Raw genomic sequence first — 18837 nt, forward strand, 5'->3', positions numbered from 1 at the left:
CAGATCTGTGCCTCGACACAATCCTGTCTCGGAGCTCTACGGACAATTCCTTCAACCTCATAACTTGGTTTTTGCTTTGACATGCACTGTCAACTGTGGGACCTTATATGTGTGCCTCTCCAAATCATGTCCAATCAATTTAATCTAAATCAAGTTGTAGAAACATCTCAAGGATGATCAATGGAAACAGGATGCACCTGAGCTCAATTTCGAGTCTCATTGCAAAGGGTCTGAATACTTATATAAATAAGGTATAATTTTTTTTATTTGCAAAAATGTATCATTTGTCATTATGGTGTATTGTGTGTAGATTGATGAGAGAATTTTTTTTATTTAAAACAATTTTAGAATAAGGCTGTAACGTATCAAAATGTGGAAAAAGTCAAGGGGTCTGAATACTTTCCGAATGCACCGTGTTAATGTTACTCCTGAATCCCTGTGATTAATATAATAGCTTTTCTTGAGTGTATTTGTAACAAAGCTGAGATTTACTTTGAAGTCCAAAGTGTAGGAATAAAGGTGAAATGTGTTATTGACACAGACATGGTGGCGTAGCAGGAATATTGGAATGCCGTAAACCAACAGGTTATGACTTACTACCAACAGGTTATGCAGCCTACTCATTCACTTTTTATAGCTACTGTTTACAGGCCTCCTGGGCCATATACAGCGTTCCTCTCTGAGTTTCCTGAATTCCTATCAGACCTTGTAGTCATAGCAGATCATATTCTAATTTTTGGTGATTTTAATATTCACATGGAGAAGTCCACAGACCCACTCCAAAAGTCTTTCGGAGCCATCATCAACTCAGTGGGTTTTGTCCAACATGTCTCTGGACCTACTCACTGCCACAGTCATACTCTGGACCTAGTTTTGTCCCATGGAATAAATGTTGTAGATCTTAATGTTTTTCCACATAATCCTGGACTATCGGACCACCATTTTATTACGTTTGCAATCGCAACAAATAATCTGCTCAGACCCCAACCAAGGAGCATCAAAAGTCGTGCTATAAATTCTCAGACAACACAAAAATTCCTTGATGCCCTTCCAGACTCCTTCTGCCTACCCAAGGACGTCAGAGGACAAAAATCAGTTAACCACCTAACTGAGGAACTCAATTTAACCTTGTGCAATACCCTAGATGCAGTTGCACCCCTAAAAACGAAAAACATTTGTCATAAGAAACTAGCTCCCTGGTATACAGAAAATACCCGAGCTTTGAAGCAAGCTTCCAGGAAATTGGAACGGAAATGGCGCCACACCAAACTGGAAGTCTTCCGACTAGCTTGGAAAGACAGTACCGTGCAGTACCGAAGAGCCCTCACTGCTGCTCGATCATCCTACTTTTCCAACTTAATCGAGGAAAATAAGAACAATCCAAAATTTCTTTTTGATACTGTTGCGAAACTAACTAAAAAGCAGCATTCCCCAAGAGAGGATGGCTTTCACTTCAGCAGTAATAAATTCATGAACTTCTTTGAGGAAAAGATCATGACCATTAGAAAGCAAATTACGGACTCCTCTTTGAATCTGCGTATTCCTCCAGGGCTTAGCTGTCCTGGATCTGCACAGCTCTGCGAGGGCCTGGGATCGGGAGAGACACTTAAGTGTTTTAGTACTATATCTCTTGACACAATGATGAAAATAATCATGGCCTCTAAACCTTCAAGCTGCATACTGGATCCTATTCCTACTAAACTGCTGAAGGAGCTGCTTCCTGTGCTTGGCCCTCCTATGTTGAACATAATAAACAGCTCTCTATCCACCGGATGTGTACCAAACTCACTAAAAGTGGCAGTGATAAAGCCTCTCTTGACCATGCTTGTCATTTATGAACATTTTGAAAATCTTGGCTCTCTCTAATTTTCTCCTTCTCTCTTTCTTTCTCTCGGAGGACCTGAGCCCTAGGACCATACGTCGGGACTACCGGCCGTGGTGACTCCTTGCTGTCCCCAGTCCGCCTGGCCTTGCTGCTATTCCAGTTTCAACTGTTCTGCCTGCGGTTATGGAACCCCTACCTGTCCCAGACCTGCTGTTTTCAACTCTTAATGATCGGCTATGAAAAGCCAACAGATTTATTCCTGATTATTATTTGACCATGCTTGTCATTTATGAACATTTTGAAAATCTTGGCTCTCTCTAATTTTCTCCTTCTCTCTTTCTTTCTCTCGGAGGACCTGGGCCCTAGGACCATGCGTCGGGACTGCCGCCCGTGGTGACTCCTTGCTGTCCCCAGTCCGCCTGGCCTTGCTGCTATTCCAGTTTCAGCTGTTCTGCCTGCGGTTATGGAACCGCCACCTGTCCCAGACCTGTTGTTTTTCAACTCTTGATGATCGGCTATGAAAAGCCAACTGAAAATTATTCATGATTATTATTTGACCATGCTTGTCACTTATGAACATTTTTGAACATCTTGGCATAGTTCTGTTATAATCTCCACCCGGCACAGCCAGAAGAGGACTGGCCACCCCTCATAGCCTGGTTCCTCTCTAGGTTTCTTCCTAGGTTTTGGCCTTTCTAGGGAGTTTTTCCTAGCCACCGTGCTTCTACACCTGCATTACTAGCTGTTTGGGGTTTTAGGCTGGGTGTCTGTACAGCACTTCGAGATATTAGCTGATGTACGAAGGGCTATATAAAATAAAATTGATTGATTGATTGATTGATGACTTCAAATCGCAGGTGAGGACATTGAATAATAATTACTATATAAATAAACATAAACAATGTAATCATGTACACTATATATATATATATATATACACACACAAGAGAATGTGGACACCCCTTCCAATTAGTGGATTTGGCTATTTCAGCCACAACCGTTGCTGACAGGTGTATAAAATCAAGCACACCGCCATGCAATCTCCATAGACAAACATTAGCAGTAGAATGGCCTTACTGAAGAGTGACTTTCAACGTGGCACCGTCATAGGATGCCACCTTTTCAACAAGTCAGTTCGTCAAATTTCTGCCCTGATAGAGCTGCCCCGGTCAACTGTAAGTCATGTTATTGTGAAGTGGAAATGTTTAGGAGCAACAACAGCTCAGCCACGAAGTGGTAAGCCACATAAGCTCACAGAATGGGATTGCTGAGTGCTGAAGGCATGTAGTGTGTAAAAACCGTCTGTCCTCGTTTGCAACACTCACTCCCGAGTGAAGCAACGTCAGCACAATAACTGTTCGTCGGGCGCTTCATGAAATGAGTTTCCATGGCCGAGGAGCCGCACACAAGCCTAAGATGACCATGCGCAATGTCAAGCATTGGCTGGAGTGGTGTAAAGCTCTCCGCAATTGGACTTAATGCTACCTGCCCCAATGCATAGTTCCAACTGTAAAGTTTGGTGGAGGAGGAATAATGGTCTGGGGCTGTTTTTCATGGTTCGGTCTAGGTCCCTTAGTTACAGTGAAGGGAAATCTTAATGCTACAGAATACAATGACATTCTAGACGATTCTGTGCTTCCAACTTTGTGGCAACAGTTTGGGGAAGGCCCTTTCCTGTTCAGCATGACAAGGCCCCCGTGCACAAAGTTGGTTTCATGGTTTGTCACCATTTCATGGTTTGTTGAGATCGGTGTGGAAGAACTTGACTGGCCTGCACAGTGCCCTGACCTCAACCCCATCGAACAACTTTGACATGAATTGGAATGGCGACTGCGAGCCAGGTCTAATTGCCCATTATCAGTGCCCGACCTCACTAATTGTCTTGTGGCTGAATGGAAGCAAGTCCCCGAAGCAATGTTCAAACATCTAGTGGAAAGCCTTCATAGAAAAGTGGAGGCTGCAGCAAAGGGTGGACCAACTCCATATTAATGCCCATGATTTTGGAATGAGATGTTCGATCGAGCAGGTGTCCACATACTTTTGGTCATTTAGTGTATGTCAAAGTGTGTCAAATATGTAAATTGTAAACCCTATAATTGTGGGAGGTGTCGGGGACATCCAAATGACACATTTTTGTTTGCAGGGCATCACCTGTGAAATCTCATGTGAAATATAGCCATATGTGAAACAACATTTTGAAACATCATCACGTGTGAAGTGTTCCAAAGCCACATGGTTTCAGATGTGAAAGGTTATGTGACCAAATGAAAATCCACATGTGAAACTTCATGTTAAATATCATCACGTGAAGTGTTCTAAAAACCACATGGTTTCACATGATTTAACATTTAACATGTGAAATCATGTGTTTTTTCTGTAAGGGACGACACACAGAGAGTAAGGAGCGAGGAGACAGACACTAGCTGGTAAAAACCTGTTAAGCCTGCCTGTATATACAACACTGTTTGTGTACGTGCGTGTGCATGTGTGTATGCCTCCTGTGAGCTGGGCAGCCACGACCACCCTTAGTGGGTGAAATAGATGTTCCAGTCCACAGCACGCTACAGAGCACGGGACCGACTGAGTACACTACCCTGCACTACACTACTCTGTGCTACCCTGCACTACACTACCCTGCCACTCACACACATCTCCAAAATAAACAATAGAAACATAGCAATATTACAACAATATATAACGGCAAAATAACTGCTATCTAAACAGCAGAAACTGACATCATCATAAGCCTCCACAGTAAACCAATGCTCAGATCAAAGATCTATTGTTTTCTGCAACACCCTGCATACCACCTCTCTCCTTCCCATTCCATCTCCTCTCCTTTTCCCAATTATCTGCTTCCCCCTCTCTCCATGCCTCCCCTCTTATTCTCTCCCTCTTTCTCTCTCGCTCTCACACAGGCAGTGGATCTGTTGCTATAGAGAACAGGGAATGGATCGGGTCTTACCTCGTAATGCTCTCTGGACTGGACGGACTTCAGCGAGCTGATCCAGTCCTCCATCTCTTTCCTGTTCTCCGCGCAGAGGATGAGCCTGCGGAATGGAGTGATCACCTGGATGGATAGATGGATGGATGGATGGATAGATGGATAGAGAGATGGAGAGACAAGGATGATGAGTGTACGGACGTCTCCTCTGCCTAGCCTCTGAGCCGGCGGGAGATCCGCTCTCCGTCTTTAAGAGGGGAGTGAGGACAAGCCCCCTCCCTCGCTTTCTCTCCCTCTTTCTCTTAGGCGCTCACGATCTGCCTCGCTCTCGTTCCTTTTCCCCGCAACATTTCCTTGCGCTAGCTTGCCCTGTCTCTCTCTCTTTCTCAGCCCCCTCAAACATGTCCTCACTCTTTCCCTTATCACTTATCCCCCCTCCCTTCTCTCTCTCTCTGTCTGCCCGCTCACACTCCCTCTGTTTTGAGTCTGAGGCGAGGTGACAGGCGGAGTGCCTTGGTAAAGGCCGAGAGTCCATCGCCCCCTCCTCCTCCTCTCTTTCCCTCTCTCTCCAGGCTGAGGGAGGGAGGGGGAGGCTCCCAGTAGACAGACAGACAGACAGAAAGACATTACAGACACAACCCTTTCAACATTCATCACTTATTCATCACTCAGTCTTATCTTCTATCGCTTCTCTATCTCTCCCTCCTCTCTTCTTTTCTCCCTCTGCCTTATTTCTTTCTCTTCTCTCTCTCGGTCTTCTCTATATCCTCTCCTATCTTTTATCCCTAACCATTTTCTCTCCTCTCTCTATCCCCCTCTTCCTCTCGCTGTTGTCCTTTTAGGTAGCGATAGAGGGGGTGTTAACACGGCTGACAAGGATTCAGTGCTGGGAGACTCGAGGCAGGGGGTCCACACAGCAACACGCAGCAACACACACAAACACTTTCTAATAAAGATGACCGTAACACACACGCACACACAAACACTGCAACAAAAAACCTCCAACCCCAAAAAAGTGCCACACAACACACTAAAACGCCTTCTAACAAAGCGCACATGCATACACCCACAAATGCACGCATACACCAATTTAGATCTATTTGTATATTTTCACCTGATAATTACCCAGTCTCTGTCACAGTGCCCACCCACACTCATCCCTCCCTCCCTGTGCTATCCATCCCTCCTTCCCTGTGCTATCCATCCCTCCCTCCCTGCATCTCAGCAGCTGTGTCCAGGTCTGTCTGCCCTGTGGACCAGCAGCATCTGAAGCTCTGAGCCCATTACCAGGAGTGGAAACATAGCCGTTAGCTCACACACACCACACACACACACACACACACACACACTCACACCATTGTACTAGAGCAGTATTTTCTGCAAGAAATCTACAGTAACTATAATGCATGATGACATGTAAAAGAATAAGACTGATGCCATTTGTCAGCCATATTGTCTTCTCCATTAGGAGACATGGACAGTTACAGCTTCACGGGTTCAGAGCAGATCCAACTGCTTTTCCCTGCGATGTGACTGTTGCCGTTGTGCGTTGTAATGGTGTTGTTGTGGATGAATAAATCATGTCGTGATAAAAGAACGGATGTGTCCACAGACAGACAAACAGCTCCACACGGCGGCTCTCTGTCTGTCTGACGGATAAAAGAAACACCTGTGCACGTCACACACTAACCTCACTGACCACTCTGTGTGTGTTGCGGTGTGTGTGGGTGTGTGTGTGTGTTTGCGTGTGTGTCTTGTTAGATATAGCTGGCTAATTAGACCAAGCAGAACAAGCCTTCCCGCCTTTGGGACAACGCCTCCCATTGTTAGAGTGGAGACAAGACCATCTCGTCATTATATACAGTATCTCTGGTAACAACTAGAGGTGAACTAATCTGCTGATTTATTCTTGTGGGTTTTTCGTTGCATGCAAGTTTGCTTTAACATGCGGGGTGCATGTTATCTCCCGTTAGTTGCACTTTAAGAAATCCGGTGGTAATGTGTAGCACTGCGCTACGTTCTGCCTGTTCCCTGCAATCGACCCCTTCTTTCTCTAGGATTAGAGTGACCTGATGCTGCAGGGTTACATAGAGAGAGAGTGTGTGTGTGCGCGCGTGTGTGTGCTTGTAGGGGATGAAGGATGGTTGCCTAGGGAAACTGGAGTGTGTTTCTATAAATAGCACTGGAAACTCTTGAGGGAGAGAAGTTCCCTGATGAGCCACCTCAGGCTTAGGTCAAAGGGCAGATGAGGAGTGTTGAGGTGTGTGTGTGTGTGTGTGTGTGTGTGTGTGTGTGTGTGTGTGTGTGTGTGTGTGTGTGTGTGTGTGTGTGTGTGTGTGTGTGTGTGTGTGTGTGTGTGTGTGTGTGTGTGTGATTTATAATCATATCAATTAATTTTCCATGTTTGATTGGTAATCATTTCAATAACAATAATTGTTCACCTTCTAGAGCAGACTCTTCATAACCCCACAGTCATCTCGAATCACGAGGATCCCACTATGAGTCTACAGCTACCCGTTATCTAGAAAATCACATCAAGATTGGGTTTTCATTGCTTGAACACATTAACAAGAGTCATACAGAAGCTAACCTAACATGCAGCTTCTATAATGGGCTGGAATACAAGGGTATCATCTATCTAAATGAGGGTTCAATTGCCTGGAGTTGAGATCACAGCATTAGAGCCATCAAGATTTGATCATCTAAATTGAATAGCAAGGTATTACAATATTCTATTCACTAACATGCAGAGAAGAATTACCACTTGCAGAAAGGTACATGACAGGACCAGACACACACACGCGGACTCACACACACACACACAGACACAGACTCACACACACGTGCGCAGACTCACACACACAAATGCAGACTCACACACACACATGCGCACACACACACACACGCGCAGACTCACACACACGCGCAGACTCACACACACACACGCGTAGAACTCACACACACACGCGCAGACTCACACGCGCAGACTCTCACACACACACATGCGCAGACACACAAACACATGCGCACACACACACACACACGCAGACTCACACACACACACGCGCAGAACTCACACACACACGCGCAGACTCACACGCAGACTCACATACGCGCACTCACACAAACACACGCACAGACACACACTCGCAGACTCACACAAACACACGCACAGACTCACAAACGCGCACAGACTCACAAACGCGGGCAGACTCACAAACGCGGGCAGACTCACAAACACGCGGGCAGACTCACAAACACGCGGGCAGACTCACACACACGAGCAGACTCACACACACACACGCAGACTCACACACGCACATACTCACACACACGCAGACTCACACGGTTATTGTGCATGTGCAGACATTTATTGATTCATGACTAATATATATTTCTTCATGAATAGAAACCTATTACTACATACAATCAACAATCTACATCAGCAGCTAACACAATCAGAAAATTGAGAAAATACACAATATAGCCAATACACACAATGTCTATTTCCACGCCACATAAAGGGTTAAATTCGAGGACATTAAAGCCCCTACGAAACAATAATCCTTTATCTGAGCCTAGTATCCATGCAGAATCCGTAGCAAGCACCCTCATATGTACCGCAAGGTGCTTCCCCCAGATACATCTCATCTTATATTCACAGCAGCCCCCCCCCCCCACACACACACAGAGAGAGAAAGAGAGAAGGACACAGACACGAAGGACATCAATAATACAAAGGCTAACATACAACCTGTATGCGTTCTATCACGCCATGCACTGAACAGTATCTGTCCCACTCCCTCTATCACGCTGTCCCACTCCCTCTAGCACGCTGTCCCACTCCCTCTAGCACGCTGTCCCACTCCCTCTAGCACGCTGTCCCACTCCCTCTAGCACGCTGTCCCACTCCCTCTAGCACGCTGTCCCACTCCCTCTAGCACGCTGTCCCACTCCCTCTATCACGCTGTCCCACTCCCTCTAGCACGCTGTCCCACTCCCTCTAGCACGCTGTCCCATCCGCTATATCACGCTGTCCCACTCCCTCTAGCACGCTGTCCCACTCCCTCTAGCACGCTGTCCCACTCCCTATATCACGCTGTCCCACTCCCTCTAGCACGCTGTCCCACTCCCTCTAGCACGCTGTCCCACTCCCTCTAGCACGCTGTCCCACTCCCTCTATCACGCTGTCCCACTCCCTCTAGCACGCTGTCCCATCCGCTATATCACGCTGTCCCACTCCCTATATCACGCTGTCCCACTCCCTCTATCACGCTGTCCCACTCCCTCTAGCACGCTGTCGGACTCCCTCTAGCACGCTGTCCCACTCCCTCTATCACGCTGTCCCACCCCCTCTAGCAGGCTGTCCCACTCACCTATATCAGGCTGTCCCACTCCCTATATCACGCTGTCCCACTCCCTCTATCACGCTGTCCCACTCCGTCTATCACGCTGTCCCACTCCCTCTATCACACTCCCTCTATCACGCTGTCCCACTCCCTCTATCACGCTGTCCCACTCCCTCTAGCACGCTGTCCCACTCCCTCTATCACGCTGTCCCACCCCCTATATCACGCTGTCCCACCCCCTATATCACGCTGTCCCACCCCCTCTATCACGCTGTCCCACCCCCTCTATCACGCTGTCCCACTCCCTCTATCACGCTGTCCCACTCCCTCTATCACGCTGTCCCACTCCCTCTATCACGCTGTCCCACTCCCTATATCACGCTGTCCCACTCCCTATATCACGCTGTCCCACTCCCTATATCACGCTGTCCCACTCCCTATATCACGCTGTCCCACTCCCTATATCACGCTGTCCCACTCCCTATATCACGCTGTCTCATCCCCTATATCACGCTGTCCCATCCCCTATATCACGCTGTCCCATCCCCTATATCACGCTGTCCCATCCCCTATATCACGCTGTCCCATCCCCTATATCATGCTGTCCAATCCCCAGCACAAACCAACCTGCACAGACCACAACAGCATCTTTCAACTCACAGACACACAGACAGACAGAGACTTAGAGACAGACAGACAGACAGATGAACTGCAGTATTCATTAACACTAACTGTGTCTGAAAGCCATCCTGCTATGCACTTACCCCCACTCTCACTCTCTCTCTATCTGAAGGAGAGTGTGTGCGGTCGTGCTGAATGGTGAAGCCTGGTCTCCCCCTCTCGGTGTGTGTGTGTGTGTGTGTGTGTGTGTGTGTGTGTGTGTGTGTGTGTGTGTGTGTGTGTGTGTGTGTGTGTGTGTGTGTCTCCCTCACTGCAGCAGATCCTCAGCCGCTTGAGGAACAAACAGCGCACTACACACTGTCACATGGAGCGGCACTCTCTCTCACTCTCTCACACCCACACAGAGGTGAAGAGCCCTCCTATAATAAATGCACCCCAGGGGTTCAGCATTGCACATTCCCCAAAGGGGAAGAGAGCAGAGAATACCCTGTCCCAAAACACATCCTAAATAACCTGACCCAAAACGCACCCCTGAATAACCTAACCCAAAACACATCCCTAAATAGTGACCAACCCCCCCCAAATAGCCTGACCCAAAACACACCCCTGAATAACCTGACCCAAAATGCACCCTTGAAATAACTGACCCAAAACACATCCCTGAAGAGTGACCAACCCCCCCCCCCGAACAGTCTGATCGAAAACACACCCCTGAAGAGTGATCAAAACACATCCCTGTCCTTGGTGTTTAAAGGTCTGCACATGTAAATGGACTGGAGATAGTGGTATGTGTTTGGTTAGAGAGAGTTAGAAAAACTTATGTGCTATTAAATCTCTCTTCCTTTCTCACTCTCTTACTCTCCCTTTTCATTTCGCTCTTTCTCTCTGTCCCTTGTTTTTCCTCTCTCTGCTGTCCCCATCTCTCCTTCCCTCCCGCTTTCTTTTTCTCTCCATCCATCCCCCAGTCCTTTGCAGCTTTCTTTCACTCTCTAACCCTCCCTCTCTTTCCATCCCTTTCTCCCCTCCCAATCCCTTTCTCCCCTCCCAATCCCTTTCTCCCCTCCCAATCCCTCTCTCCCCTCCCAATCCCTCTCTCCCCTCCCAATCCCTTTCTCCCATCCCTCTCCCTCTCTCCCCTCCCAATCCCTCTCTCCCCTCCCAATCCCTCTCTCCCCTCCCAATCCCTCTCTCCCCTCCCAATCCCTCTCTCCCCTCCCAATCCCTCTCTCCCATCCCTCTCCCTCTCTCCCCTCCCAATCCCTCTCTCCCCTCCCAATCCCTCTCTCCCCTCCCAATCCCTCTCTCCCCTCCCAATCCCTTTCTCCCCTCCCCTCCCAATCCCTCTCTCCCCTCCCAATCCCTCTCTCCCCTCCCAATCCCTCTCTCCCCTCCCAATCCCTCTCTCCCATCCCTCTCCCTCTCTCCCCTCCCAATCCCTCTCTCCCCTCCCAATCCCTCTCTCCCCTCCCAATCCCTTTCTCCCCTCCCAATCCCTCTCTCCCCTCCCAATCCCTCTCTCCCATCCCTCTCCCTCTCTCCCCTCCCAATCCCTCTCTCCCCTCCCAATCCCTCTCTCCCCTCCCAATCCCTCTCTCCCCTCCCAATCCCTTTCTCTCCCCTCCCAATCCCTCTCTCCCCTCCCAATCCCTCTCTCCCCTCCCAATCCCTCTCCCCTCCCCATCCCTCTCCCCTCCCAATCCCTCTCTCCCCTCCCAATCCCTTTCTCCCCTCCCAATCCCTTTCTCCCCTCCCCTCCCAATCCCTTTCTCCCCTCCCCTCCCAATCCCTCTCTCCCCTCCCAATCCCTCTCTCCCCTCCCAATCCCTCTCTCCCCTCCCAATCCCTCTCTCCCCTCCCAATCCCTCTCTCCCCTCCCAATCCCTCTCTCCCCTCCCAATCCCTTTCTCCCCTCCCAATCCCTCTCTCCCCTCCCAATCCCTCTCTCCCATCCCTCTCCCTCTCTCCCCTCCCAATCCCTCTCTCCCCTCCCAATCCCTCTCTCCCCTCCCAATCCCTCTCTCCCCTCCCAATCCCCCTCTCCCCTCCCAATCCCTCTCTCCCCTCCCAATCCCTTTCTCCCCTCCCAATCCCTCTCTCCCCTCCCAATCCCTCTCTCCCCTCCCAATCCCTCTCTCCCCTCCCCCTCCCTCTCTCCCCTCCCAATCCCTCTCTCCCCTCCCAATCCCTCTCTCCCCTCCCTCTCCCTCTCTCCCCTCCCAATCCCTCTCTCCCCTCCCAATCCCTTTCTCCCCTCCCCTCCCAATCCCTCTCTCCCCTCCCAATCCCTCTCTCCCCTCCCAATCCCTCTCTCCCCTCCCAATCCCTCTCTCCCCTCCCAATCCCTTTCTCCCCTCCCAATCCCTCTCTCCCCTCCCAATCCCTCTCTCCCCTCCCAATCCCTTTCTCCCCTCCCAATCCCTCTCTCCCCTCCCAATCCCTCTCTCCCATCCCTCTCCCTCTCTCCCCTCCCAATCCCTCTCTCCCCTCCCAATCCCTCTCTCCCCTCCCCATCCCTTTCTCCCCTCCCCTCCCAATCCCTCTCTCCCCTCCCAATCCCTCTCTCCCCTCCCAATCCCTCTCTCCCCTCCCAATCCCTCTCTCCCCTCCCAATCCCTCTCTCCCCTCCCAATCCCTCTCTCCCCTCCCAATCCCTTTCTCCCCTCCCAATCCCTCTCTCCCCTCCCAATCCCTCTCTCCCCTCCCAATCCCTTTCTCCCCTCCCCTCCCAATCCCTCTCTCCCCTCCCAATCCCTCTCTCCCCGTCCCTTGTTTTTCCTCTCTCTGCTGTCCCCATCTCTCCTTCCCTCCCGCTTTCTTTTTCTCTCCATCCATCCCCCAGTCCTTTGCAGCTTTCTTTCACTCTCTAACCCTCCCTCTCTTTCCATCCCTTTCTCCCCTCCCAATCCCTTTCTCCCCTCCCAATCCCTTTCCCACCTCCCAATCCCTCTCTCCCCTCCCCTCCCAATCCCTCCCAATCCCTCTCTCCCCTCCCAATCCCTTTCTCCCATCCCTCTCCCTCTCTCCCCTCCCAATCCCTCTCCCCTCCCCTCCCAATCCCTTTCTCCCCTCCCAATCCCTCTCTCCCCTCCCAATCCCTCTCTCCCCTCCCAATCCCTCTCTCCCCTCCCAATCCCTCTCTCCCCTCCCAATCCCTCTCTCCCCTCCCAATCCCTTTCTCCCCTCCCAATCCCTCTCTCCCCTCCCAATCCCTCTCTCCCCTCCCAATCCCTCTCTCCCCTCCCAATCCCTTTCTCCCCTCCCAATCCCTCTCTCTGATGTGGTTTCCTTCCATGGTGAAGGAAGTTTCTGATGAGCTCCACCAACAGAGTGGAGCAGAAACCAGGCTTTGTGAAATTCAGCGCCAACTACAATGATTATCCCAAGGTCAATACTTTAGAAAAATGCTATTATGAAACGCTTACCTTCTTTGTTTGCTGAAATCCATACTTTTTAACAAAACTTTTGTCAAGAACAACCACCGACCGTTTCCTCGTCTTTTGTTGCTCTAAGATGGCTCTAAAATGTACATTACCCTACGTAATCTGAGATTCAATTGACACAGTTACCATTTTATAGCAACAGAAACCAGGAAACAGTCGTGGTTGTATTTGACAAACCTTTTATATGGATTTCAGCAAACAAAGAAAGGCACACAACTACAGAGGACAAACACAGGTACAAGGTAAGTGTTTAACTATTTAGATTTTTAGAAGTATCAACCTTGAGCGAATCGATGTAGTCGGAGCTCGTCACTGCTTGACCACTTGGGGAAGATCTTCAAAAATGTCGTCATGGGGTCAAGTAAGCAGGCAGACACGCAAACACACACACAAACCAATATGCCAGCAGTCAAGTCATCCCAAACATGCTCAGCGAAGCACTAAAGGCGATGCTAAAAATAGCTCTGTGTTCTCCTCTGAACTCTCTCTCTTACTCCTCTCCTCACTCTCTCCTCCTTCTCCTTTCTTTTTATAGCAACGCCAGGGGAGAGGGCGGACATTTATAGAAAGACATGCCCTCACTCACTCCTTTGAGCTTGTGCACACGTGTGTGTGTGAGTGAGTGAGTGTGAGAGAACATTAATAGAAAAACAAGAACACACTCACTGTTCCCTGTCAGTTTGCATCCCAGTTGACAAGATGTTTTCTTACATCTCTCTCACACACACCACATTGAAGCAATCATCATCAACATAAGACTTTGGTGGCCTTAGCATAGCACATTGATCTGCAGCGCAACCTAATGTTGAAGATAAAGAGAACTAAACTGCCTGTTGATGTCTAGCCACTGTGTGTGTGTGTCGACGCACACACACACACACACACACACACACACACACACACACACACACACACAGTGGCTAGACATCAACAGGCAGTTTAGACACTGCTGCTACTATTATTATTATATTTAATAGTAATAATAACTGCTGCCTAGTCACTTTTACCCCTGCCTACATGTACCTACCTACTACCACTGTATCACTGCACATTGATATGATATTGGCAGTGACCTTGTATGTATTCTCATGTTTTTTTACACCTGTTGTATCCTGTACATGCGACAAATAAACAAAAGTTTGATTTGATTGTGTGTGCGTGCGTGCGTACATTCATGTAGAATCTCACCGTGAAGCTGTTGTTGACATTCTTAGTGCTGGACTCAGCTACACTGGCATCTGATAGGTCCACCTCGTCAAATATCAGAGACTGTAGGAGAGAAGAAAGATGAGAGGAGAGAGGATAGGAAGAAGATGAGGAAGAGGCGAGAGGAGAAGAGAGCAGAGGAAGAAGAGACGGGGAAAAGGAGAGGAAATGATAAAGGAGAGGAGGAAGAAGAGAGAGGAGAAGAGAGGATAGGTGGAAGAAGAGAAGAGAAGAGGAGGAAGATCAAACAGAACACCAGATTGAGTACTCGGAGTATGATAAAACACACAAAATGCTGATACACAAAACATCTCTTATCTTAACCCTTGACTACTATGAAGGCAGATCTATGGGAGCATTATCTTAAATATTGACTTCAGGGCTGGGGTCAATCTTAATTGACCTAGACCAAAAAAGAAAAGCCATTTTGAAATCATAATGGGACAAATACTGACTTGAGAGTTGTGCACACAACAATTTCCCTATAGATCATAACGCATGATTTACATAAATCTGAGTTAAAAGCACTTAAACATCCAATGTTTAGATTCAATCCCTAATGAATAGAAATTAAACTGACCACAACCCTGAATCTTAGGCTGTGTTTACACAGGCAGCCCAATTCTAATATTTTTTGCAATAATTGGGCAACAGATCAGAACTGGGATGACATCATGCAGTATCATATACTTACTCTGTATGAAGAGCTATAAGCATTATACATGATCACATGTTCTATCAGGGCTAGGTAACCTTCCTACTAGGTGTGCAGGGTTTTTGCTCCAGCCCTGCTTTAACACCTCTGATTCAGCTAATCAGCTGCTCGTCAGGAACTTGATAAGTTTTATCTGGGGTGTTGGCGCAGGGCTGGATCAAAAGCTTGCACACCCAGTACAGCAGTCCAGGAGGAAGGTTGGCCACTCCTGTGTTATATGAACTGCTATAAGCATTATGCATTATTCTATATTCTATATGAAGGAGCTATAATGAGCCTTATGTCTATTGCAATAGTAATAAGAAGCAGGCCAAAGCGACATGCTAATGATGATCTTGATTAATTCAACAACTAACTATAGACCTGATGACGTAGATTGAAGAATAGCGGTTGTTTATCCCACCTCTGGTACAGACTCAAACACACGGCTACTACTGAGTGAGACACACACACACACACACACACACACACACACATGCACACGCACACGCACACGCACACGCACACGCACACGATGAATGAGAGCAGATTATCCCAAGTCAATGTTGGAACAGCCCCATTCAGTCAGTCAGCAGAGAGCAGACGAGCCAGGACCTGCTAATAGGAACATGATATCCAAACACACAACCTGCCGGATGATGACATCACTACTGCCTGCCCTGCCGCTGAGCTCTTAAAGGGCTGGAGGCCAACTACAGTGCAGCTGCCGCTGTTATAGTAGAGGAATGCCCCTAGTGTGTGTGTGTGTGTGTGTGTGTGTGTGTGTGTGTGTGTGTGTGTGTGTGTGTGTTCGTCCTTAAAGGCTGCAGCCGTCAGAGAAATGCCCTGTTTATGACACTCTCCAGGGATGGTTTAAGAGCAGGATGGGGACACTAGCCAGAGTATGTGTGTGTGTGGGCGGTGGGGGTCTGAGAGCTTGTGTGTGGCATGCCAACATAAACATTTCCCCCTCTTCAAGCACTCTTGGCTGTCATGACATGGCTGGTATCACGTGTATGTGTGTGAGTCTGTTTGTGAGGTCTCAGCAATGACAAACACACACACATGCATGCACACTCAAGCACACACACACACACATCATCCTTATGAACTAACACACAGCAGGATCATTCACTATCGAGCCATGCGACAACTGTCAGTGGACATACATTACTCAGAGACGGTGTAGACTAAGGCCCTGTTCAAATACTTAGACACCCTTCTTTCCTCCCCCTTTAATCTAGTCATGAATCTGTATGTGATTGGATAAGTAAAAGGGTTGGATTTCGAACGTATTGGAACAGGGTCCTGGTAAAGGTGAGTATGGATGTTCAATGTTTCTCTCGCTCTCTGGCCTCCTCATGAAAGCTTTGTGTAGCAATGGCGTGACATTAACGCATTCTGACTCCTAGTCCCAATTTAATCCCTAAACTTTAGGACTGAATGCCAAGGACAGAGAGAAGAGGGTAGAGTCGAGAGTCAACTCAGGCCAAAACACTGTCCATTAGCTAGCAAGCTAGTTGTTCCATATAGAAAGTTATGGGCATATAGAAAGAGATGCTTGTCAAGGTAGTCTCTGTGGTTGCATTGTGATGATGAAACAAAGCACCTGGCTGCACAGTGCCCTCTAGCAGGCCAGCAGACAGAGGACCAGACATGTAGAGGATGGACAGGACAGAGTGGAGGTGGTCTGGACAGAGTGGAGGTGATCTGGACAGAGTGGAGGTGATCTGGACAGAGTGGAGGTGATCTGAACAGAGTGGAGGTGGTCAGGACAGAGTGGAGATGGTCTGGACAGAGTGGAGGTGGTCTGGACAGAGTGGAGATGGTCTGGACAGAGTGGAGGTGGTCTGGACAGAGTGGAGGTGGTCAGGACAGAGTGGAGGTGATCTGGACAGAGTGGAGGTGGTCAGGACAGAGTGGAGGTGGTCTGGACAGAGTGGAGGTGGTCAGGACAGAGTGGAGGTGGTCTGGACAGAGTGGAGGTGGTCAGGACAGAGTGGAGGTGGTCTGGACAGAGTGGAGGTGGTCTGGACAGAGTGGAGGTGGTCTGGACAGAGTGGAGGTGGACAGGACAGAGTGGAGGTGGTCTGGACAGAGTGGAGGTGGTCAGGACAGAGTGGAGGTGGTCTGGACAGAGTGGAGGTGGTCTGGACAGAGTGGAGGTGGTCTGGACAGAGTGGAGGTGGACAGGACAGCGGAAGTGAGGTGTGTTTCTCCCACAAGACAGGAGCAAAACTCCTAACTTGCATCTCAATGACCTCAATTCCTCTCCTGTTCTAATCTCCTGGGTCATGATCATTAACAGAAGAAAACGAACAGAACCAGGGAACGGCTACCTGGACTTGTCCAGTAAGAAACGCACATTTTTCATGTTGCGTGCCCTAATAATTACCACCCTGATCTACAACAGTCCTGGTCCTGGATGGGAATCAGATTTTAGTGCTGCGCTTGAACAAAAGCCTGCACACCTGACTGCAGCTCCCCAGGACCAGGGTCCTGACCAATACTCATCTACTGTCCCATTGAGAAAGAGCCGTCGTTAGGAAGAAAATAGGGGAGAGAGAAGAGAGGAGAGGAGATATCAGAGGAGAGGAGGCCACTTTGGACCATTGATACACATCCATGAGGGAACTTTCTAAGCATGAACAGGCTCCTAAGCAATGCCAGAGCAAACAGGCTTCCTAGGCGATGCTGGAGTGAATGTGGCAAGATAGCGAATATAGAGGGGGAGGGGGGTTAGCCTGTAGTTCTGGAGCAGTAGGTCAAACTCTGGTCCACTGTGTCTTGCTGGTTTACCTGAGGTACACCTGTCCAAAAATGTTATGTTGACTCTTTAGCTAAGACATATTCATTGACCCAATAGAAGAGATAGGAAGAAATGTCAAGACCAGCAGGACTGTAGCCCTTGAGGACTGACGTTACAGCCTTAAAGTCTAGAGGCTAACAGAAGAGTCTAAAGCCTTAAATCAGAGTCTATGGGTGGGCTGAGGGAGGATGGGATGGTACTAAGGTGGCCCGGTCGTGGCGCTGCAGCTGACCCGTATCGACATCAGACCTTCGTCGGATCCGCTAGGCGGTGGTGTGCGGCGAGGCCCTGCCCAGCACACGGACAGAACCCTCCAACATACACGACTCCTGGAAACGCCGTGCAGTGCCCGCTCCTGCCACCGGGCCAGGGCACTGCCAGTCTAAGAGGTCAGGGGTTGGGGTTAGAGGTTAGGTGTTAAATGGAATGCCAGACTGCCACAGAATAGGGAGGTGCAGGAGAGGGTGCTTAGAAAGACTGGAAGCTAGGACTAGAAGTAAGGGGTTATATTGCAGGACTCCTGCCAACGAGCCAAGGGAGAGGGCTTGGGTCTGGGGTTATGTGGTTCAGGGTTAGAGAGGTAGAGTAAAACAGTTATGAGGGTTAGTTCTGGGGGTAGGAAAGTTAGAGGTTATGTTGGTTAGGGGTAAAGGGTTGGCAGGCTGTCAGAAGCAGGAGAGGGAAGTCAGGGTTAAAGGTCAAAGGGTAGAGGGGTAAGATGTTTTTGGGATAGGGGTTCTGAGTATATAGTTAAGGGTAGGGGCAGTCTTCAACCCTGGTCCTGGAGAGCTAGAGGGTTTGTTGCTGTCTATAGTTCCAACCCTGCATTAACACACCTGGTTCAACTACGAAAGGCTGTGGAAATGAGTTACTTCTGGTTTGTTCAGCCATCCCTATGGGGAAAATGATTGTGTAAAGTATAGGTTTTTGGGATAAATGCTGAAAATCA

At 48.8% G+C, this 18837-nt stretch overlaps 1 protein-coding gene across 11 annotated transcripts in view; it reads right to left on the reverse strand.

The window, feature by feature from the left end:
• LOC139538599 (diacylglycerol kinase eta-like) overlaps positions 1-18837 on the reverse strand; it is a 78338-nt gene that overhangs the window by 36779 nt on the left and 22722 nt on the right. For 8 of the 11 annotated variants that reach the window (XM_071340814.1, XM_071340818.1, XM_071340820.1 and 5 more), the window contains 3 exons: positions 18121-18270; positions 14368-14448; positions 4791-4895 (listed from right to left, as the gene is read on the reverse strand). In XM_071340814.1, the coding sequence (XP_071196915.1) occupies positions 4791-4895; positions 14368-14448; positions 18121-18270 (336 nt within the window). The remainder of the gene's footprint in view (positions 1-4790; positions 4896-14367; positions 14449-18120; positions 18271-18837) is intronic. The other 3 variants (XM_071340823.1, XM_071340821.1, XM_071340817.1) reach the window with 1 other exon arrangement.

This window comes from Salvelinus alpinus, chromosome 14 (assembly GCF_045679555.1).
Source record: "Salvelinus alpinus chromosome 14, SLU_Salpinus.1, whole genome shotgun sequence".
Lineage (NCBI taxonomy): Eukaryota > Metazoa > Chordata > Actinopteri > Salmoniformes > Salmonidae > Salvelinus > Salvelinus alpinus.